Source organism: Numenius arquata, chromosome 16 (assembly GCF_964106895.1).
Source record: "Numenius arquata chromosome 16, bNumArq3.hap1.1, whole genome shotgun sequence".
Classification (NCBI taxonomy): Eukaryota; Metazoa; Chordata; class Aves; order Charadriiformes; family Scolopacidae; genus Numenius; species Numenius arquata.
The window spans coordinates 7,236,158-7,259,893 of record NC_133591.1 but is presented as its reverse complement, the minus strand read 5'-3'; the positions used below and the strand labels follow the sequence as shown (position 1 = coordinate 7,259,893).

General features: G+C 37.0%; 1 protein-coding gene across 1 annotated transcript in view; it reads right to left on the bottom strand.

The window, feature by feature from the left end:
• The window catches only part of GLT1D1 (glycosyltransferase 1 domain containing 1), a 58,171-nt gene that overhangs the window by 18,656 nt on the left and 15,779 nt on the right, over nucleotides 1-23,736 (bottom strand). Inside the window, exons 4-8 of the mRNA XM_074159628.1 lie at nucleotides 22,866-22,917; nucleotides 17,935-17,971; nucleotides 16,717-16,773; nucleotides 6,279-6,374; nucleotides 5,244-5,293 (exon numbers count right to left, since the gene is read on the bottom strand). Of these exons, the coding sequence (XP_074015729.1) occupies nucleotides 5,244-5,293; nucleotides 6,279-6,374; nucleotides 16,717-16,773; nucleotides 17,935-17,971; nucleotides 22,866-22,917 (292 nt within the window). The remainder of the gene's footprint in view (nucleotides 1-5,243; nucleotides 5,294-6,278; nucleotides 6,375-16,716; nucleotides 16,774-17,934; nucleotides 17,972-22,865; nucleotides 22,918-23,736) is intronic.

Sequence of the window (23,736 nt, the reverse complement as noted above, 5' to 3'; positions counted from 1 at the left end):
AGTGATCCCCCTGAGCTACATTTAGGAACTTGAGGGGGCACAGTTATCTAACCACAGGCTCAATGTAACAGAAATTAGATACAACATAAGCTGTTCGGTAAGTTGGAAATGCACTTAAAAGATGTGAATGCTTCCAAAGCAATACGAACTTAGCCCAGACTCAGAAAAAGCTACTGAAAAGAAAATAATGTTACTTCCACCCAAAATGTCTCCACGATCGAGTTCTTCTACAGGTAGAGTATTTGTTGTCACAGTTTATTTTGTTACCTATCAACATAGCAGGCAAATATGATCATCAGTTACCTATAATCTTTTGTTAAAAAATCACCCATCCAGAGGAATAGCCTTCGGAGAACTGCAAATTTCATCAATTTAGCAGAAATCAGAGGAAAGCAGCTTGCGCTGTATGAACAGTGTCTATCAGAACAGATGAGATGAGATGACACATGGAAAGGGGAGTGACCACATAGCAAGGAACCACACCTCACAGGACCAGATATGCCATTAAGGATGTTTTATTCTGCTGACAGGCAAAGAAACATCTGAGACATGTTTGACAGTGCAGAAAGTCACAGATCAAATGATGGACAAAAATGAAGATGCCTGTTAAACACAGGGTCTACCATGACCAAAATCTAGAAAATCTTCTATAAACACACTATATTAAATTGCTATCATATAAAAATTAACTCAGAGAGAAGCAATGGTCCAGAAACATCTTCATTATAACACTGGGACTCCTGTGGCCCTCTAGACTTTGTAGGGAAAAACAGGTCTTTGTGCATTTAAAGTTCTGTCAGAATATCACCCTGAGTACTAAAGAGTGAAAAGCTGTATCTGTAAGCACATGCAATACGGATAGGAAGAATTTTCTCAATTGCTCAGGTTTGTGGGGTTTTGACACCATTGCTGTAAAAGGGATCAGCTTTATTCACAGCAGCAGGTGACCCCACATTACAATTTTTATCTGATTGATTGTTGAATAGGCTCAGCAAGACCAAGCTTCCCCTACAACTGAAAACACAACTGCTGTCTGCAACGCAACACAATCTGCCTGCAGCAAATGCACCAAAAATATAAGATCCTTGGGTACATACTAAACTTAGCCATTCTGTATCATCTTTTCCATAAAGTAAATGCTTAAGGAAATTCAATGTCTTCTGGCTTAATGTGTAGCTCTACTGCTGCAATTTGGGGCAAATAATAACTCATAAAAAATACAGTTTTAATTCAGCTGAAACAAGTTGGCAACTAGGATCTGAATTAACAAAACTTCAGGTCTAAAAGAAGAATATATAAACTTTTAAAGACACTTTGGAACAGCTCATTTCACCATTTCTAACAAAAGTTTCATTTTCAGGGACTTTTTCTTGAAGAACAAGCAAACAAGGATTAGAAGAGTTGTCAGCTTAATAGAAGCAGTAACTCTTACCTTTTAAGAAATATCTCAGTAAGACACTTATTCAGGATGTAACTGAAGAATTTGAAGAATTTGAAATTGTATCTTTGTCTCCTATCTAATTTTCCTAATTATTGTGCTCTAGGATATTCTGAAGCAGGTTGTTAGACTTCCTCTAGCTGCTTAGTTTAGTTGTGTCAACAGCTGTTTCATTTTAGAACTAGCCCAGAAAATATACAGTAGGTAACAGCCATCCATTATGAAGAGATGGGCTACGTGACCCGATAGATCCCTCCATCTTGTGGAGGCAGTCTCAATGGGCATGGGAAGAGGTTGGACAGAGGACAAAATAGCTGTCAATGGAAAGCAGCATCATTACAAACACAGCAACATTACGTACTGCCTACAAGTACAATTAAGAATTACGCAGAGAGTACAACGTAGGCTTCAAGAGGTTACCCAACAGCTGGACACAAGTTTTGGGGCCTTAGCTTTTTTAGAGTTTCATAAGCTTCTATTCTTGGAATATAGAGCTGCTGAAAATTAGCTATTCTTTTGAATTTCATTATAAAAATGAACAAAAGGAAAACTGGAAGAGGACCCAATCCTTCAACATTACTTAGATTGCACCATTTGAGATAATCATGCATAGCAAATTCAGTGAAAAGGTTACAATCTTATAGAAGCAAAGCAGGAAATAGTGTGTGGGCCTTTGTTCTTCATATTCTTAATGAATATAATCCTAGTGTGTAGGTTTTTTTAATATTCACAATAAACATGACTTGTTTCACAGACAATGGCACTGATTTTCTTAAGATTTTGTGGTTTGAAAAGTAACATGAATAAGAAAAGTACAGCTAAATACTAATAGAGCTGAAATTTATTGTCATCCTTTAGCAGTATTTTAGTACTATGGGAGAAATATGTTTTTAAATGTTTTAAGGAGGTTCAGTCCTTGATCCCGCCTGTGTACTGCCACAGGGTTATTTCTGGTAGCTTACTGTAAAGATGTTAGCTTATGAAAAAGTGAAGCAAATTTAAAAAGACGACTGAAATGTTTAAAATCCTCACTGGAGGCAGCAAGTGCATCTTTTGGTTCTAAAGCACAGCTTCATTACACCTGCTCTAGATTTGCTTTCCACACCAGTTCACTTTCAAATCATTTTGTGTATCAGTGTGGAAAAAAAGGCAGATAAAATAAAAATGTAAAAACAGCTTTTTAAAATAAAATCCTATGTCCCCAAATTTACAAAGAAAAGAACTGAATGAGAAAATAGAAAAATAGTTATTTGCCTACTCAGATTCTATTTATTTTCTTATAAAACAGAGTGCCTGCAAGTTTTCAGCCTCATGTGAAGAGGAATCAGAAATGAGACAGAGGCACACAAACACATTACCCAGATGAAACAGTGAAGCTTTTAGTACCTTTTTGGCGTCAGCAAGAGTCTGTTTCATAGGACACAGCTGCCTCCTCATACCTTTTCCACTGGTTAGATTAAGGCTACAGGCTGCCTTTTCAGGACTTCTGCTGCTATGGATATACCTGTAGCACAACTGATTTCTTTTGAGACAGACCTGCAATTAGTTTTGTTAGTTTAGCATAAAGTATGTTCCCTTGACAAAGGCAACGTACTAGAAGCAGCAGAAGGACAGTCTCCCTGCAGCTCCACTTGGTCCCCGTGCAGTGCTGTGAGAAGCTCTGGGAATGAACCTCATTTTGTACAGGATTAGAAGCACTTCGGTGGCTCAGAGTCATCTTTTCCCCTCTCCCTCACCATTTTACAGTGCAGTCACTACTGTTGAGGATCTGGCCCACAGGAAATATTGTGCTAGCAAGTATTTAGGTAAGGGCATTTGTTAGACTAAGATTTGGGAAATATTTATCTTTCTCTCGTGGTTCTGAAATTAACCATGCATTTTGTGGTTTTGCAGTTTTTCAGCACTGTACTTAACAGAAATCGTAAGAACATTTATATATTCGTGGATTGTTCCTTTCCAAAGGCCTCCATTTCTGCAGGTGAAATCTCACAGATCTCAAAGTGGAAATAACTAGAAACAATGGTAGATACTCAAACATGAAATTTTAAGAGACCATTAGAAAAGAGAACTGGCAGAAAATCTATGCAACACTTTACTCCCTTTTAAGCATTCAGAACAGACTCAGACTTGGCTAATATGGTGCATGCTTCCCTCCTCAGAGTTTAGTCTTGTTACCTCCTCAGAAATCATGCTACTTGATTTAATAATGGGGTGGGGTTAGGAGGGTTCAATAGTTTTTCTTGTTTCATGCTTCATAAGCCCACATTTTCAAACCTTTCTCCATGACTAGAAGAAGATTATTTCATAATAATGACTCTGATAGCTTTGATTTTAAACTCTTTCAAGGAGCTGGAGTTTCATGAAAAGAAAACCATTGCTGAGAAACTCATGACAACATTTTGAGAGGGCAACCGAATTGTATGTTTTATCTAAAGATAGTTACCAATCCCAGAAGAGCTGCAATCTAACTGACTGACCCTGCTGTAAAAAGAGAGAATTAGAAGTTGTAACTTCAAAATTTGTTAAACCGGTTCTTTAAGACTTTAGGGGGGAAAAATGAAATCTCTCATTAATATTGGCCAGCACTTTTACTAAAATACATATAATTGTCTTGGAAGGAATGATACCAACTCTAAGCATCTGAAACGTGGACATACAAGCACAAATCAGTTTCTGATTTTATTTATTTTAGTCTCCTTCCCTCTTGGGTATCTGTATCCCAGGCTTTAGTGCACTCAGACTCTAAATGTGCGACAGACTTCACCAATTTTATTTGTCAGCTCAAGCTCTGTCCTTGCTGTCTGGTGTCAGAGAGAAACCTGACATCATTTTGCACTTGCTGACAACTGTTAATTTTGTATGAATTGAGACTACCAGAAATGGCATCAAAATCTAAATGGGACGGAACAAAGACACAATCCTTCACTTGAACAAAAGATAAGAACAGGGATAATGAGCATCTGATATCACTTTCACAGTATCAAAAATTCTCATTAAAAATACTTACTAAAAAAATTCATCTATATGGCAACTGTTGCCTTTCAAAGTATTTACAAATTATTCATGCTGAAATAGGCACTTCTAATATTTTATTTGCATTAGTGCTTGCTGATTCTCTAAAAAATTTTGTACTATCCCACAGGTATAAAAACCAGAAGCCAATCTTAAAATCCAAATATTTTTATACTTTTTATCTTCAAAAGTTGATTCTGTAGTCAAATGAAACCCTAAAAATTTTGCTCTAAGAGACCATAGTAGATGAAAAGCATTATCAAGTCATGTGCTTGAGCTAAGCATAAAATTATAGTAATCCAGCTGCAAATGCCCTTTATAAAATTAGCCCAAGCCTCCTAAACAAAAAAAAAAAAAAAAAGGTATATGTAAAACAAATCTTCAGCTGCTGTATACTATTTTAGTTCTATTGCTAACAGTTTGCATTAATAAAAATCTAACTGAATAGAGGTGGGCTACCTCAGTGCATTTTCCCCTCAGACAAACCCTCTTAGCTACTTTCCCTTTTGCAATGCAAAAGCCGAGCACACGCTGAGTGAAGAGGCTTTTTAGCTGACAGCAGAACCCTGAACTTTGGAAGTTGGAGCACTGGAATCGCTTCCACTGCCACAGTTCAGACCTGTTGTGAACAGCCTTTATAACTGCTAGGTTCGTACCTTATCTCTGTAAGAGCTAGAAGTCCTCTGACTTAGGTTCAGTTTGGAAAGAATTAGTGCAGTATCTCAGATGCGAGTAAACAGAAGTATTAAGGAATAAACATACAAATAAAATAAAAATTATAACAACAACTTACTACAGGTCCAATTATGCCCAGATGAACACTGGGATCCTTTCTGTGCCAATCTAAAACAGAAGAGGAACATCTTTTTTATTAATCAAAATTATTAATTTTTTACTTAATTTAATTCTTTCTCTGAAATCAATGTAAAGGGCTGCATAAATGAAGAAGAATTAGGCAAATATTGTATTACTACTTAAAAGTCTAAATGTGTGCCAGATTTCATGCTCAGTCTTCACATTACTCCTCAGAATTCAAATGATTAGCATATCTGAAAGTCAGTATTTAGCATTTCGCTTCATGCAATCTCTCACGATTCAAGGGCTGTTTAACTAAGCTCAGATATTGATTTTGAATAGTCTCAAGAGAACAATACTCTATACAATGGACTGACTCTGGCCACTAAGACAAAATGAATTTTTCCTCCTATGTAAAGAAATGTGTGGAAGCAACTGCAACCATTACAATTAATACTTACTTATTGTGTGCATAAGAGAAATCTGCCACTCTTCCAGTACCCAAATAGAACAAAACCAGTTACGTGACTTTAATAAACTACATTTGTTACTAAGTGTCACAAGGTGGTAAAGGCTTAGAAAAGTAAACTGTATAGTGGAGCCTAAATTTCCAGCTTGGAATAACTGAACCCTTTACAGACACACACACAGAACCTGGCAAACATTCACCTACATGACTACGAGAAAACTTCAGCCTAGTTTACAGTGCTGAGCGATAACAATGGGTGGTAAAATTTTCTTGTAACTTCAATGATATTAATTAGCACACATGCAAATTGGTGTAACAGCCACAGGACAGCATGATAAAAAAAGTTATTTTGAAGTAGGTGAACTCTTCTTTTGCCTTCCATTAATATTGAATGTAACAGCAAAATAGTTTTTCCAGCAAGTAAAATCATCAAATATTGCTTTGATTTTAAAGCTATGTTATTCTCAGCAGGCCGGAAAAGATGCAGTACAGAAGTAATGTTGAACAGATCAATGGTTACATGAACAGGGACAAACCAAGGGTATTCAAATAGCAGGTACCTACCTGAAAATACATTTACTAAATACAGAGGATCTTTGACTCTTCGAAGACCGCATATCAAAAGAAACACGTGTAAACCGTCTGTTTCTGTAGGAATGTCTGTAACAAATAATTTGTAAAAGTCTGAATGCAGATAAAAAAGCTGAACACTCCAAATTGTTTCATAAATGAACATATACAGTGGTAAAAGCAGTAATAGGGTGGATTCTGAAAAATTTCCATTATTGTTCCCTCTGTTTCTTGCTCTCACATCAGTCCTCAAATCAACTCAGTGGAGAACTTAATCATGCACATCTTTTATAGGGCACAGGAGTTTATTTCCAGAGGCAGTAAAAGTGTGGGATTTGGGGAAATGGCAGGTGGTTGGCATTCTTGAACACCAGAACCCGGCTTGGACTGACTGGGCAACTACACAAATCAGTGTTTCTCCATTTTTCTCCCCATAAAAAGAAAAAAAATGCATCCATATTATAACACCAGCGTCAAGGATATTGCGAGGTTTAGTCAATGGCTTTAGGGATTAGAGCTCTTGATCTGACACTTTTTCTTATAAAGGATCAGCTAAATGTCCCACAGTTATCTACCCCTAATATGCCAGGACTGCTACAGAATAATTAACTAGAAGTTAAATTATTGCCAAGCATTTATTTTAACCTTATTGCTAAGAAACACAAATGAAAAATAATTTGAGAAAAAATCTCAACAAGGAAGTTTTTAACACTGAAAATTTCTTTTGCAAATACACAGCAACAACCCATAGAGAATAATTTTGTAGGCTATAATAGAAAAAAGATCTGATGTATGGTATTGCAGTTGCCATTGGCTTTATGGCAGCAAAATTAATTCAGAACATACTAATGGAGAAGGGTCACTATGTGATGAACTTTGGCAAAATGTGTTTATGATAAAACAACATCATTCACAAATTGCTGAATGAACACACATAACAACAACATAATTTAATAAACACTAGAGGGGTTGAAATGTTCACGTTTGATTTACTGTACTAAACAAATCAGTTTGCTGTCCTTCAGTTCACCTATTTATTGAGCTCATGGCAAGGATGGATGATATGTATTATCTAACACCAGGCAGTTCAACAAGGAGCATCAAACTGCTGCTCTTCAGCAGCAGGCTGTTTGTGTGACATTAATGCGCGGGTCCCACACCAAGGTATGTCACATAGCTACCAGGAGGAGCGTGCTGCATGGTCACAACTGTCTGTGGGATTTATGATTAACAGAGGAAGGCAGCAGGACAGTTGTGGTGGCACGGTGATCTGCTGCTGCTCAGCACCACAGAGTACCCTTCTTTGAGGCCTCCTCCTCCCTTACCTTCCACTCACCAGCAGCTGCAGGAAAAACTCAGCTGCTTATACAGCATCACTGACTTGCTGCAATTTGTAATTTAAGATCACCCAAATTTGGTACCAGTTTACAGTTCCTCACACTGTTGTATAACTATGCAGGGTCTGCTCCAGGTCCTGGAAGAAATATGCCAGGAATAACTCCCTTCACATCAAGGAACTGAGTTGACGTGCTAGGCATCAAACCTCTACTTTGTCAGGGAGGGAGAATCAAAAGAGTGGTGATTATAGTCAAGTGCTATTGCTTTGAAAATTAAAATCCAGTTCAGGGAATTTTAAATACTCCCTGTCACAGGATTCACAGAATCATCTAGGTTGGAAGGGACCTTTAAGATCATCGAGTCCAACCATTAACCTAACGTTGCCAAAACCACCACTAAATCATGTCCCTCAACACCACGTCTACCTGTCTTTTAAATACCTCCAGGGATGGTGATTCAACCACTTCCTGGTCAGCCTGTTCCAATGCTTGATAACCCTTTCAGTGAAGAAATTTTTTCTAATATCCATCCTAAACCTCCCCTGGCGCAACTTGAGGCCATTTCCTCTTGTCCTATCACTTGCTACTTGGGAGAAGAGACAAACCTCCACCTCACTAGACTCTCCTTTCAGGGGGTTGTAGAGAGCAATAAGGTCTCCCCTCACTACTGAGTCTGTTTCATTGAACTTAAACAGCTTGAGCTGTCAAGAGTGGCTGCAGCAGACACAGTAAGTAATATTTTGCTGGTTATTGGACCAACAAATAATTTGTTATTTATAATACACAAACATTTGGATTGAAAAAGCCATTCTTCTGGTGCAATGGGCCATTAATACTGTTTGCTTTTAAGACATGCAGCAGTGGTTTCAATTTATGACATAAATTCACACAAAACAAATTACTAGAAAGCATCAGCAAAAATTCAGGTTGCATTTTAGCTATCCATATGGCATAAGTATTCATTTTAAATTATGAACTCCCACCTATCAATGTTCAGCTCTGGGTATTTTGGAACAAACTTAAAGTTAGCGCTGAAAGCTTCAGACAGCAGTGAGAAGTCAGGTCTCCCCGTTCTCACGTAGAGATTATAGAATTATTGCACTCCTGCTGTGACAGTGCCCTAATCAGCATTAGCTATGCTTGAAATAACTGCTTCTTTTTATCTCTTAGCATCTTATTGTTTCGATCTTACAGCTTTCAGTCTTTTCATTTTATTAGATAAGGGTTTAAAGCGCTCTGACAATGAAAAGCACTAACAGACCAATTCTGGACAGTCCTGATTGCCATTGTGCTCCCTGTATGAAAACCTTAACCCGAAAGAGAAACAGGAAACTGGCCCCACAGACAGTAATTGTACTTTGTAATTTGGATTTTGCCATTCAGTTTGTGTGGCATTTAAAGGTACTTCTCCCAAGAATCACATCAATAACAGTCTAATTATTTCACTAGTGAAATTACCTAAAGTCATATTTATTAATGAAAACAGCCTGCTTATTTGAACTTTATTATTTTGAAAAGACATTCATAACATTGAACTCTCATGGCAGACTATCCCCTTCATGCAACTTTACAAAGCCCTACTTGTCTATCATGAAATTTTATGTACTTTTCTCTGAAATAGCAGATATTAGGTAAACTGGACTACAGACTGGATCCTACATGCCATCTCTAAAAGCTGTTGTAGAATGGATAGTCTAAAAAGGATTTGCCTCTGCCATTCAATTTAGCGAAGTGAGAATCAGTTGTAGTTTTATTTTCTTGTATACTATATATCTTAGCCATCACCTAATTCATTTTTACAGGCAGACTTTCCCCACTCAAGCCACTTAGAAGCATATAAAGGCATTCCTGAGAAGACTGCATTACCAGCACATCACTGCCACTGTTTAGTGCTGGGAGTTTATTCACTCTCTGTCTACTTAAGATCAGACTTCAGCAGCACTTGTGTATCTTGTTAGCTTTCTGCTCCTTCACTGAAAATGGTTAAATTCACACATCAAGATGATGCCTGCATCAGTGTTTTCCCACCTGTTGCTTTCTCAAGCCTTGCCAGCACCACTGCTGTGTAAAAAAAAAATAAAAAAAAAAATAAAAAAAGGTAGCCATTTGTACAATAAAGCAATCATTTTAGTATGCTTTGTCCTCACAAGAACGCTGAAAAAGGGAACATATTAAGAGAATAACTGCAATAGCCACATTTACCAGCTATAGCCATCAGCTGGGTGAAAACTGGTATTTGAAAGATGACTTTTTTTTTGTTTTCCTTGAGCTTAAACACGACTTTCAGTATGTGAATTTTTGCTATCATTCTGCCTTTCCCAGACAGGCTACTTAATCTGTAAAAAGATACTACTGCCTCATGTGATTCAGTCTGAAATGTAAATACATCAATATGGCACAATCAGCTGATTCGCTCTTTTGATACATTCACTGTGTCACTCTCTTGTTTGAATGACATGCAAACACCCAAATAACAAAAAAAAATGCTTGTCTGTTTCTCCCCATTTCTGTTAGTGTTACAAAAGCAAAGATTTGAAGCAACACACTGTGCTTCATTATCCCTTAGCTCTGCATCCTTCTGTTTGCTTTGCAAAGAGAATACAAAATGGAAAGATCTATATAATCACTGGCAATAATAAAAAGACTGCATGGTCCATGTTTTCCAGCCATCCTTCAGAATGACTACACACTAAATGCAAGTCAAGTCTTGCCACTGTAATCAACGTCTCCTTCAGTGTCAAAAATAATTGTTTAATGTCAGTAAGAGATGCTCCTTAAAACATGTGCTGTCAGTATTTGTCTACAGCTGTAGTCTGATTTGTTACATTGGCTTTATCTATGAAAAACAGCTGCACATTGGCCACAGCTAGTCTTGAGTCTGCTTAGCAGGTCACTTGTTTAGCAAGATGTGAGAGGTCAAAACAAGAACAGTGATTGACAGGATTATGAAAAACTCATTCCTCTCCTCAGCTTGACAGTATACTGTCCTGATATGGCACACAGGACCATGGGGATGGTAACAAATGAGCTGCAGGTGAGCTGAAATGAGACAGACACAGTGAAAGATTAAGACTGACATGGAACTCCCACCGTCATGCAACTCCTTTTCCATGATGGAGCAGAGGTGGTATTCTGCTGCTCAAAACTGAAACACAGCAATGTAGTACTGGCACTTAAATTTCAGAGTGGAATTGCATGATCAAAAGGGTATCCAACTGCTGTGCCAGCGTATTTGTTGACAGTACTGGAATCTGGCACAAAATATATTGGCTAATAGACGAAACGTGATTAATGCTCAGGATTCACGTTCTTCTGCTGGCTGTGATTCTGAGTCATGGCGTGGCCTACAGAAAGTTTGTCAAATCTAGACTTGTCCATCTAGACTTACCCATTCATCTGCAAGCAGGTTTAATAATTGCTTGACGTGAAGCAATGGCACTGGGTTTAACTTTTGGTAAACTGTTTTGGGGTCTTCAGTGGCAAGACAGAATGAGAAAAAGTGGAAAACATTTTCATAATGCAACACTGGAAATAAGCAGTTTATTATTTAAGATTTCATTGGTTCCTAGTTTGTTCCTTATCTGAAACTGTGTAACTGTCTCATCAACTATTTTACTATTATGAACACTGTGACAGTTTACACTTTGGCCTTTATAAAAATCTGTACTTAGTTGCCAGGATAGAAAACATGAGCTCAGACAGCTAACACCTAAATCATTTCTGAAGCGTCAGTAAGGACGTTTTCCTAAGAAAAGCAAGAATAAATAGAAGTGTTGCCTAAACAGTTGAAAGAGCAGTTCACTTAGATCCATCCTTCTAGGTACTATCAGGAAAATAGTGTAGCAATCACAGATGTACAGTAAAAATAAATAAATTACTGCAAATCTTTAATCTTACTGAAAAGCTGCAGGCCTCTAAGTGAATGCATAATATCAAACATTAGCTTGCTGAGAGGTAAAGCAGCAGTTTGAGAACATCTTGTGTGAGCCATTTTCTCACCACTTGCTCAAATAAAGGAAATCAAAATATTTTTCTTATTAAAAAGCCTTCACTGTGCTTTTGTAGCGCGTTTTTGAAATCTCTAGAGAGGAGAAAAATATAATAAGGAAAAATGTGATTTCTCATTCAAAGTTATTATTTTGGACCTGAACCAACAACCTCACAAAGCCAAAGTTCTTAGAACGTGTTCATTCCTTTACAACTTAAAATCCAATTTGTACTAGAGGTTAAATGTATTTTATCAAGTATATCAATATTGGACTTATAGGTTATAATTTAGGATAAAAAGATTGTTCAGTAACAAAAAAAAAACCAAACAGTCTGCAGTCAAAACATTTCTTACTAATATTAGATAATCAAAGATTTTAAGATTAATTTTCCAACCCCTGATTTCAAGTTCCTGGTTGTGTTCTATGGACCTTTAGAGAAAAATACCAAATCCCTATTATTTGGGCTTAGCCATCCATTTTTGGTTTTGCTCAGAAACAAAACGTAAGCTATGACAAGATGGTGAGAGTGAATAACCTTTCTCATTTTTCTTTCTGTTCACTTTGAACCACAGCAGGTCTTCTACTCCTCTTGAAAATTGTTCATCTATCCATCTCCTGTGCATCTGAAAGTATTAACTGATATCCTAGAAAAGGAAATCCATAGGTTTATTGCTGAGATTTCAGTCTCTAAGACAGTTATTTTATTTTCTTGAGTTTGAAACCGGAGTGGTCGGGAAAAAAACACTCCAGTTTTGGAGTGAAAAGAGTTTTGGTTTGAAACCACTCGAGTGGTCGGGGGGTTGGGGCACCTCTGCTGTGGGGGCTGGCTGGGGGAGCTGGGGTTGTTCGGCCTGGAGAGGGGGGAGGCTCTGGGGAGACCTGGTGGCGGCCTTCCGGTGCCTGGGGGGGGCCTGTGGGGGGGCTGGGGAGGGTCTGTTTACGGGGGCCTGCGGTGACGGGACAAGGGGCAGTGGTTTTGAGTTGGAGAGGGGGAGATTTGGATTGGATATTGGGAGGGAGTTCTTTGCTCTGAGGGTGGTGGAGCGCTGGAGCGGGTTGCCCGGGGAGGTGGTTGGGGCCCCTTCCCTTGAGGTATTCGGGGTGGGGCTCGGCGGGGCCCTGGGCGGCCTCGTCTGGTTGGGGGTGTCCCTGCTGGGTGCGGGGGGGTCGGACTGGATGGCCTTTGGAGGTCCCTTCCGGCCTGGACTGATCTATGAATCTATGAAACATTGACAAATTTGTCCAACTCTGATGTGTATTTTTGATACTCTAAGTCTTTCAATCTCTAGTTATTCTTTACATTCATCTCCCTACACACAGCAGAAATACCATACATTAGCTCTTTCAGTCTCTTGGCATCAAGAGTTTGATTTTGTCTCTCTTTCACAAGTCAACTGTTAAATACAAGCTGCTCAGACCAGCTAAGTTTTCCAGCTTGTTTGCCGTGGCGGTGTCCTACTGCAGTACAGCTTCAATGTGCCATCTTACTTTATACTGACTCTGAAGTTTCTGTAATTGAAGTCACTGATGACACAGAACTTTGACAATTATTAGCCCAATTAGGTCATATTTCAGCAACATACTTAACCACCTGCAGATTTCAAACATTTATTAATGCTGTATGAAGTCGAACTTTTATCTTACAAAGCAATTTGTTTCTTAGAAATTAAGGGGAAGTAGAGGTAATAACTATATCCAAAGTGTTTATACTGCTATTCACTTTCAATAGTGAATAATTGCTAGAGTTGCCGATATGTCTGGGATGACAACAGAATAAACCTGTTAACTTCCAGGGGCAGGCTACTAATCCAGAAAAATTAGACTGCAAAATTCTCCAGCAATCCTTTCTTCCCTGTTTCTCATTATTTCTAACAGATCATACAACAGAAAACCTCTATGCTTTCAGATCTGTTGAGGAACACAGTTTACTGCTGCTATCATGTCATTATTTCTGTGGTCAGCTATATATCTCCACAAACTTTTACTATTTAATTTTTCTTATGTGGGTCTTTTTTCCAGCATAGCTTTAGGAGAATATAATGCCTCTGTAAAACCCTGTCTGTGTCATGACAGGTTACGTAAACTTTTCAAGCTCTGAAAATAGCTGTGCTATGAAGCAGAAATTATCTGAGAGTAGAAAAATCAAACTACAAAAGTATATTTGATAGTGCAATGAGCATCTGATCTTATGACTGTGTGTCACCCTCCAGGAAAACAGTTTTTTGTCTTATCTGTTGGGTAAACAAGCTTTCTCAGTTCATTAATATAGACTTTGTTAGTTATCTACATCTTCTAATCACATGATGTCGAAGTGTTTATTAGGGTTTACATCTTACAAGCTTCAGCCACATTCCACTGAAATCAAAAGGAGCCTTTCATCACAGTATAATGGCATCAAGCCTGTCTGTGATCTGAAGTAGGTGTGCTCCACCCTTGAGCTAAGTTGTTAGAGATCAGTCTCATTTTTCGCATTTACTTAGACTGTCTTGTCATTTTCTGTAAATCAATTTTCAGCAAAAGTCTGAACTCTCATTGTCTCTCTCAAGTCTATAGATAGGCATCTAAAATTACTAACAAAACTGATTATGCTGTATATAGATTCCTGTATTATAAGGTCAGAGAAAAACATTGTGATCATCTAGTCTGACCTCCAGACTGACACAGGCTGTAATACTTCCCCAAATAGTCTGAGTTACTAAATATACTGAAAACATTGTCTTCTTGAAGTCTGTGTTGAAATCCGCACTTGGTTCAGCTTTTTGGTTTGACTACTGTTGCTTACAGTCTCTCATTCTCATAAGACAAACTCTGTGAGGCTGACTGTAACCAGAATGCAAATTAACTTTAAAAACTATTTGTAGATTTAGCCAATAAATGTCTTAACAGCCAGGCACTGAAAATATAGCAGCAAGGAGCTAGCACATTAATACTACACAAACATCACCTCTGCAACTCTCAGGTCTGCTGCTGAGACTATGGAAAAAATACTGTCATGATTTTTGTACTGAGGTTGTACCGCACCCATAATAACAACGACAAAAAACCTTTCACAGCACTGCTTCAGTTTGTATTAGCAATTGCTATTTATGTTAGCGATCCAAACTATCAAATGAAATGTACGAAAAGCTGGGATTCCTTAGATTTTGGTTTAATCCCATTCACATTTCGGGACTGAGTGAAAGTCTCCCACAGTAAAACGTATTTGATGCATTCTGCTACTCACTTAAATCTACCATTAAATTCTTTTTGAAGCCATTACACTGATTTAAAGAGACTAGTTATGTACTGGTGTTATATTTAACATGACTCAAATGTTAAGGTTTTTCTATGACTGAAAAAAAAAAAAACAGTACAAAGAATATTCATTAAAAGTCTGTTCTATGAAAAAAAAGTCTTCAAATATTCTGAGGAGCCTTTTTCATTTTAAAGAATAGCTTGACAATGTATGGCCTGATCACCAAGGATGTTTAACACCTTTATTATAATTTTCATTGTAGGGCATGTGCTGTTTCTTTACATTCAGTCCTGGGAATTCTGAATTTAACAAATGTTCAAGGATACTGCTACAGGCAAGACTGGAGAAATATTTCCCACAAGATCATTAAATGCCTTTAGATATGGAATAGAACGTCATGAAAGAAGTCTTTAAAAAAAAAAAAGATCATAAATGCCATGAGGTGAACGAAATTGCACAGCTTTATCTGCATAAAATCTAGTGATCTTTTCAGGTGCACTTCATTGTACAAGCCCACACTATCAAAATCATATTCTTCTAAGCAGAACTGCCTTCTATTTTTGATAGTTTCCTACTGATTACTCCAAGTTTAGTAGAATTTTAAAGACTTTGAAACTGCAAATCCCCAGAAAAATAATTCAGTGGGAACTCCTAATTAGTCTGTGGTAAGTGCAAAGGTACAGTCAAAAAACCTGCCTCCATGTGCAATATTAAAAGAAGGGGAAATTATAGGCTGCCACCAGAGATGGACATATACACAAGACTGGTAAGAGATATGAGATGAAACAGTCATAAAAAACAATACTGAATAATCTGATACCAGTTTTCAAGTTATTATTTAACAGGCACAGATGTTAGAGTCACATTTTAGTTTGCTTTTCATGTACGTTATGAATTATTTTACACTTTTGCATTAGTACATATTAGGCAAAAAACTGTCTCTAATATATTAGATTAAATGTGCTTTAAGGGGAGCTTCCCCCTCCTCAATCTGTTGACTGCTCTTTTAATCATAAAATGGTTGGACAAGAGACTCAGTCAACACTATGGCTGTGCTAGCAAGTGACAAATCATTTCACTTCAGAAAATTATTAATCTTAGTGGTGCTGTGCTTGTGTGCCGTGATTTACTGAGAACAAAATAACCTCACAATGCTCAATTTAAAATTGGACACGTTTTGAATAATGGCACGCATTTACTGATGTGATAAAGCAATTGACTAGTGAGGACTCATTTGTAACAGAGGGAACAGCTGTACTATCAGAGATCAGGCTGATGAATATAATACTGAAATATTTTTACCATAGTAAAATGCCCACAACACAAATTCTTCTTTTGGGGAAAGGCAGCTGGAGCAATTAAATCATCACCAAGATCAGGTGACTTTAAATTAGGTCATCTGCCTTACATGCCATTACTGTGGTGAAAACAGAGACAGGCCCTAGATCAAGACCAAATAATAAAACACCAATACATATTTCCTTTCTTCACCACTTCTTCACCTCACCTGCTCTTCTGCAAAAGACATCCACAGTTTCTATCACACAGCTGTAAAGCACAGCACGTGCAGCTGGTGGTGCTTTGGTCTAACTTACTTTCTAAGGGACATTGATCCATATGTCATGACCGTTTTATCTTTTGGTGCAATTCAGCCCTGAACAGACCAGAAATCCAGAGGCAGTCTGGGTAGTTTAGTAACCAGACTAATCTGATCGATATTCTGCCTGAATCTAATATTAAAGTTTTTTGTTTCTCATATCATTAAGTCATTTTATTACATAATCAGTTAACATTCACATTCTAATTTTCTTTTGCCATTGACATCTACTAAGAATAAATATAGTGAATACAGAAAAAAAAGCGAGTTTTACCTGCATTTTGTAGAAATCTATACCAGTCAAATGTTTCACTGGGGGTAGTCTTAATTCCTGTGTTGAAAAAAAAAAAACAAACATGTTTGATTGGCCCCTGGATGGCTAAACTATGGTTCTTGAAGTCTTGCCCTAAGAAAATATTATTTCTGTCAAGGACACTGAATTCCATACACAGTTATTCCCATCTCAAGCTTTTCTCATCACACGAATGTCAGGTTTTCTGCTCAATCCTTCCATAGTCATCAGATTGAAATCAAATTGAAAATTTTACACGATCACACAGTGTATGAACTTCTTTAGCAACCCAGGGAATTAAGCTCCCTTACACCATGCTTAATTTGGCCTTTTGAAATTTACATAAGGGATAACATTATCTGAGGGAGCATATTATTCCAAAATAGATACAGGTCAGCTAAGACCCAAGTCCTTAATGTAAGGCAAAGAAAGTAAATTAAATTTATATAAAAATTAAATATTAATCTAAACTGAATATTAATTTGTTTTGCCTTATGTTAAAGATTAATTATTTTACTAATGAAACTATTTTATGTATTTACTTAATCTCTTAGTTAACTATTACCTCACAAGTGGCTTAGATATAGATTAAATATGGCCTAAATAGACCTCACTATGAGTTATTCAAAATAACAGTTTTGAAAATAATTTTATTTTCTTTGAAAGTGAAATATACAAAATGGAATGAGTTTGGAATCTGTAGACAGTTATTTTTAGACAAATAAAATCAAATGCTGTAGTGTAAGTAATCACATCCAAAATGCTGAGCTGAGTGTTCCCTAGACTACTCACTTAAGTCATATACTTTGGATTAGATACTTGTTGAGTGTCATTATGCTGGGAACTCAAAGCATTTAAAGGAATTTGGAGTTTCAGAGAATAATCACTCAGCATCAAAACTTCCATATGCTTTGGAGAAAAGTTCGGTGTTACCTTAGATGTTACCATATCTTTCAGATTCCTACTGTAAGGGATCCAGGAAAATTTTTTTTAGAAGTGCCAAATGTGTTGAAAATTTAGGCTAAGAGACCGAAATACCACCTTGATTAATGTCAATGGCCAAAAGCTCAACTTCAGTGGAGCCAGGACTTCAAAGCCCATACCCATTCCCAGGGTAAAGAAGACAGATACATAAACATATAGGTACTGAACACGATTCAAATAAATTGAATGCCTTAGTCAACATTTCAAAACTCTCACCTTGTGTTTGGACATATATTTTCTTCCTAGCATCTGGCTTTAAAAAGAAGGAGAAGAAAAGTAACTTTCCAAGTTCACCATAAAAAGTCTGTTTAATCCTCAAAAACCCAACTAGTATAACAAAACGCACAATGGCAGGATTTTCTTTTGACTATTAAAAATCAAACCAGACTATTAGAAAGATAGATGTAAGTAACACCAAAAGCCAACAGTCAGCAATGTAAATTAAATTTACTATGAACATTTACAGTATCAATGAATCAATTTTGCAATTAACACAATTACCAAGTTAGTACAAACATATTTTTTAGTTTATATCTGTATCCTTTCTTGTAATCATTAACCTGCTTATTGCATGGAAAATTATATTATTTCCCTAGAATAAAAACATTTTGAACTACAGAACAGCCTTAGTTCCAAAAAAATGTTAGTTTTGAAAGAAAAATTATATCTGGTTTTGAAACTACAATCTACATTTATCCACAATCTACATTTATCCATAATAGAACTTTTAAACACATCAGGCATGAAACAAAATACATTTACCTCTAACCTTTTCTAACATTGCTGTCAAATATATGTTGACTTGTCTATATAGGAAAAATGGCCAGTAGTACCCATTTCAGAATATTTCCAAACAAAAATTGCATAAGAAATTATTTAGTAAAATTACATAGTAAAAGAGGTAATTACCACATTTCCAAAGTTACTCCTGAAGTACTACTATGCTAGTTATTTAATTTAGGTGATTAAGTAAGCAATTTCTTATTTCAATATCTTTCTATAACTCCAATCATGAATTGTGGAGTATATTTTTTTTTTCACAAAAACATCAAAATATTCTTAAGATCTTTCCACGTTGAAAAAAAACCCCAAGCTAAAACCCCAGAACTAAAAAACCAACAACAGTCCCCAGCAAAAAAGCAGAGGTTTTTTGAGCTCAAAGGTTTTGTGAAAAGCTTTGCATTCAACTTTAGTTGTTCTAAAAGCACTGGCTGCAACGCCCGTAAAGGAGTAAGCTAAGGGAGGTATTACTCAACTGGTGTAATCTCCAATAGATTTGCTCAATATAACCTTGAATGTTTCAGTTTGAAATTATAACCTTTCAAGCAGTTCCACTAATGTGATTGCTTAATTTAGCATCATAGCAGCCAGAAACAACCAATGAGCATCAGTCTTTGCTATCTTGAGACTATATCTTGCCTCCTTTTTGGTGCCAATTTCATTCCGTAGGGAGGCACAGTCCTCGCGGGCTGTGACTCTCCGAGTCACTAGTTGCCTGCCATGGCTTTTTCTAAAGTGTAGACGGAAAAAGGACTACTAGATTACCACTCCAACCATTCCGCTCTTGAATGGTGCGATACACTCCTGATACACTGCTCAACCCTTCAAGCTACATATTGCTACGCAGACCTGCCTCGTAATGGGGAGAGTTGTTGGAATAATGTAGCCAGAGTTAACCGAGGCAGAGCTTCACATATACCAGATGCTTAGTGATAAAGCTGCACATTAGTCTTTCCTTCTCCTCTCCCACCCCACCATTAGCAAACTGTGAAATCACTCCTGCAGGATGATGACTTGAAGGCAGGAAGAGAACTTGTATTAGGAGAAAAAGAATTAATGCAGAAACAAACTGTTAAGCAACCAATTCCTGAGCCACTCAGCTATGGAAATAAGAAGCCAAGGAAACCAGTATTTTATTTTTTTTTACTTGCAAACATTTTGGTTTTCCCCTATCACTCCTATGTGACTGTCCCTCCTGTCTGCTGCCCAGTCATAACAGTCTATTTTAGTTGTTGAAAATGAAGTGGAAAAAGAAATGGACAGAAAAGAGGTCATAAAAAAGTGAATAGTCATCAAGAAGAGGTTCACAGATGGGAAGGAGGTGGTTTCTCAGCAGAGTGTATTAACGAAGTCACAAAAACTACATGAACACACAGCAAATCCACACATAAATGAAGGGGAGGCAGAGGGAATAACATTGTTTATGCTAGAGTAGAAGACTAAGGATATTCTATGGACTTTATCTTTCAAAAGCTATATGAACTTTAGTGTTCAAAGCATTTAAAAATAAGATCAAAATTGTTTAATAGGTTATTTTATTACTTAACATTTCTTAGTCCTTCTCTTACCTATGACTAAGTAGCATTTTAAATTATATTGGATCTTCCAATCCTAAAAAAAGCCTTGCAAACAATGGAGACAGCATTGCAAGCTAGAGGCCGACTTCAGAAGTTAAATTGGCAGGACAAATGGGATTGCTGAAATTCAGCGCTAGGACACAGATGCAACAAAACAGAAGGGTGCAAAAAGCAGGTGGAGCAGAGGGCAGCTTAAGCCAGCCTTGCCTCCAGAGCTGCCGTGCTGTAGAGTTCTGCCTCAAACTCTGGTGAGTGAAGATAGGATTTTAGTTCCCTAAAACTACAAAGTTTCAAAAATAAGCTTAAGTTAAGCATCTGGTTTCATGCTCTGCTGGACCTTTAATGGCTTATGGTGAGTAAATATAATCCTGCCAGGGCTTGGATCATCAAGAAGAAAATAGCAGGAACACTGTGTAACGGGGCGTACAGATGTATTCACACTTTATAGATCAATTTTCTGTTATGTTCTTTATTTTAAATGGTCTTGAAGAGAATGGAAAAATGAAATTCAATGCTAATAAAACTGGTTTAGGTAATTCTTATGCACCAGTTTTACACTACTGAAATAAAACACTGACCGTAAGCACAAGATCTTTACAGTATTTCGAACTCACTTGGAATACAGATTATTACAAATGCTGTATTATGTACTTCATAATTAAAGATAAATTATCCAATGCAATAGAAAAGAATTTGTTGGAAGATACAGCCCTTGAGCACAGTGCAATTGCTTACATGATCATAATTTAAATTCTTAATTGACTGTCTAAGTAATAAAGCACACGTTAGAGCAATAATGCAGTTCACATTAATGTGAGTTAATATGTAAAGAGTGTTAATATTCTATGACCGAGGTATGGAAAGAGGTATTCATATTCTTCACTGTTTGAAAGTAAATGTGTTGCATTTGCTCTCACCCTTTATATGAAGTTATGGCTGGAAAAAAAACTAAAAAACCCAGCATTTAAGACACAGGTCAGCAGGTGGGATTTCAGCGTAGGACTTCACAGACTTGCCTCAAATTCTCTGTCTGCCACAGGCCTTCGCCAAAACACTGACTGATTCTCATAGGCCTGGAGCACAAAGGTGTTGAAGTAAAATCAATCAAAGTTAAGTACTTAAAAACATTAGAGGTGCTGATTTCAAAAAGATTTCAAAGTTTGTTTCTCCTCCTTATACTCTGTTACTTTTGTCTTTTTCATCATCATAAGATCTATGACAACCTGTCCCCTTTCATGTTTATCCATCAGGAAGTTCATTGTAGTAACTATTAAAACCAAGTAATGGTTTCTAATGTAAATACCAGCTCCTATGTCTGCTCATGTATCCTTTGAATGCAAATAGATTTAAAAAAAAAAAAATCAATCCATGCTGAAACAAAGAAATATTAAATTGATCTGTTGTACAAGCTCCACCTCTACGTGATTTTTTTAGACAAGGGTGTATTAATGATCATATTATGATGCAAATTAGAATTGAAGAGATACCAAGCACCTAGTTTCTGCTTCTTGCATTTATTGTTCAACTTTAGCTGATGTTTCACAAGCTGAAGTGAGCGGAGCTAACAGCTCACTGCAGCTGGAATAGGGGGACCCTGCCTCGGTCTTTTTATCCCAGTGTGTTGCCCCTTACTGTCCACCAAATAGTTACTGCTTACCCTTTGCTGGATCCGGTGCTCAATGCAGCTCTCTGCAATCCAGCACAAGTCTTTAGCCAACAAGTTAGCCTGAAATCTAACCTTGCACGGAAAATCAGCTGGACCATCAAGCTGGATCAGCAACACGCCCTGCTTCCTGGTGTGGAGCTTTCCACAGGTTACCAGTGCAGCCTGACACTGTCCAAAAGACTCAAACAACCAGCAGCTATTTATTGTCTTTCATTGCTCTCCGGAAACCAGGACTGAGGACTGTCTACTGTCTCAGTTTTCTCCACTGGCAGTCTGCCATCAACTCAACCACCTAAGGGTTGACTCAGTCTATTTTCAAACAGGAGCATCAAATGCTAAAAATAATTGCACTGAATGTCTGAAGTTGACTTGCAATACAGCAAATGCAATGGTACCTACTAAATAAAGAGAAGCAACCATTACTACTGCCAGTTCTCTGCTGGCAAAATATCTCCTTAAAATACATTGCCAAATGTATTTAACCACTATACTGATGGATTAAAATAATTTTATTCAGTATTTTTCCATATATCATTCAGCACATTGTGTTTTGTTTTATTTTCAGAAGGTGAGATGAGTTTTAAGAAAGTTAAGTACTATTTATGTGCTACATATCCCTCAAGGCCTGGTCACAGGGCTGTATATCACGTATTGCTGGGCTTAGCATAACTTCAATTTTAGCTCTGCAGTTCACCTTAAGAAGTTAATTCTATTTCCACTGTTGACAAAACATGTATTTTCAAATTATCCTTCCAAATTCTTTATTGTAAGTAAAGGTGTTTAGTGGAATTTTGGCAACATAAAGTTTATTAAATGATGCAAAAATAAACAATATATGCATATGGCATCAGGAGAGACTCGATAACAACAGCAATGATTAGTTTTAAATGTTACAGAAGCACTTCCTAAACTGCTGTATACTCTCTTCAAATACTAAACAGCTTTTAAATGCCAGATCTGTTTGACCTGTCAAAGTACATAAATATTAAATGCTCTCTCTGAAAGTAAAAAGAGGAATAGACAATATGAAGATTATTAAAATTCTCTAGCATTATTTAGAAAACATTTTAGGAGAATACATAGTTGATAATACTATAAGCATCACCATCATCATGTAAACATACCCACTCTGCTGCTGCCAGCTCCTTCATTTTCATCGTGAAAGCCACTGCAAACCTAGTTAAATGGACAAAAATAGTTGGGATCATCTGCTTTAAGTGTTTAAATAGAAAAACAGAAAAGTACTTCAGAAAAAAAAAATCTTTATAAGAACAAAGAGCAGAGGCTTATAAAAATGACTATAGATGTAAAGACAGAAAGCAGGCTTTCTATTTGTTTTAGCAGAAAATACTGGTAAAAAAAATGGTATCTCTCCAGGCTTTACAACTTGGAGCTCTTGGGGAGTTAAAGTAAGGATTTTTTTTTAAAGTAAGATAAAATGCAATAATGCAATGGCATTTATCTAGATTAATATATACAGCTGCAGTAGTGAATTAGCATTTCCTGCTTCTGCATCACTGTAAGTTGTAATAGCCCTCTTCACAGCCAGAAGGGTAGCTAAGAACAGATCTCAAGTGCAGCTAATTTCATACTATTGTTATTTGACAATACCCAGTCCCACTATTGGCAACTCATTGCAACCGAGTTTAACTCAAATGAGCAGATTGACTTTTTTTAAACCTTTCCCCAATGTTCTCTCCTTATTTCTAAGTAGTCAAAGCTGTCAATGAGAAACAAACACCTGAGAGACCAAAAAGTTATTCTCCAGGAAAAATATAAAAATTAAAACTACAAAGGAAGAAAGATGATCCAGTGACTAGGCTTTAACTCTGGAATCTCACAGACTTGGGACACTCAGCTCTGTATCTCTGAATGCTCAGCATCTGCAGTGGAGATGAAATTTGCAGTGCTGTGTTAGATATCTGACATTCTTTTTTAATAAACAGGGAAGAGTTGGCTGTCCAGAAACGAGATTTACCACAATCATTGTTTCAG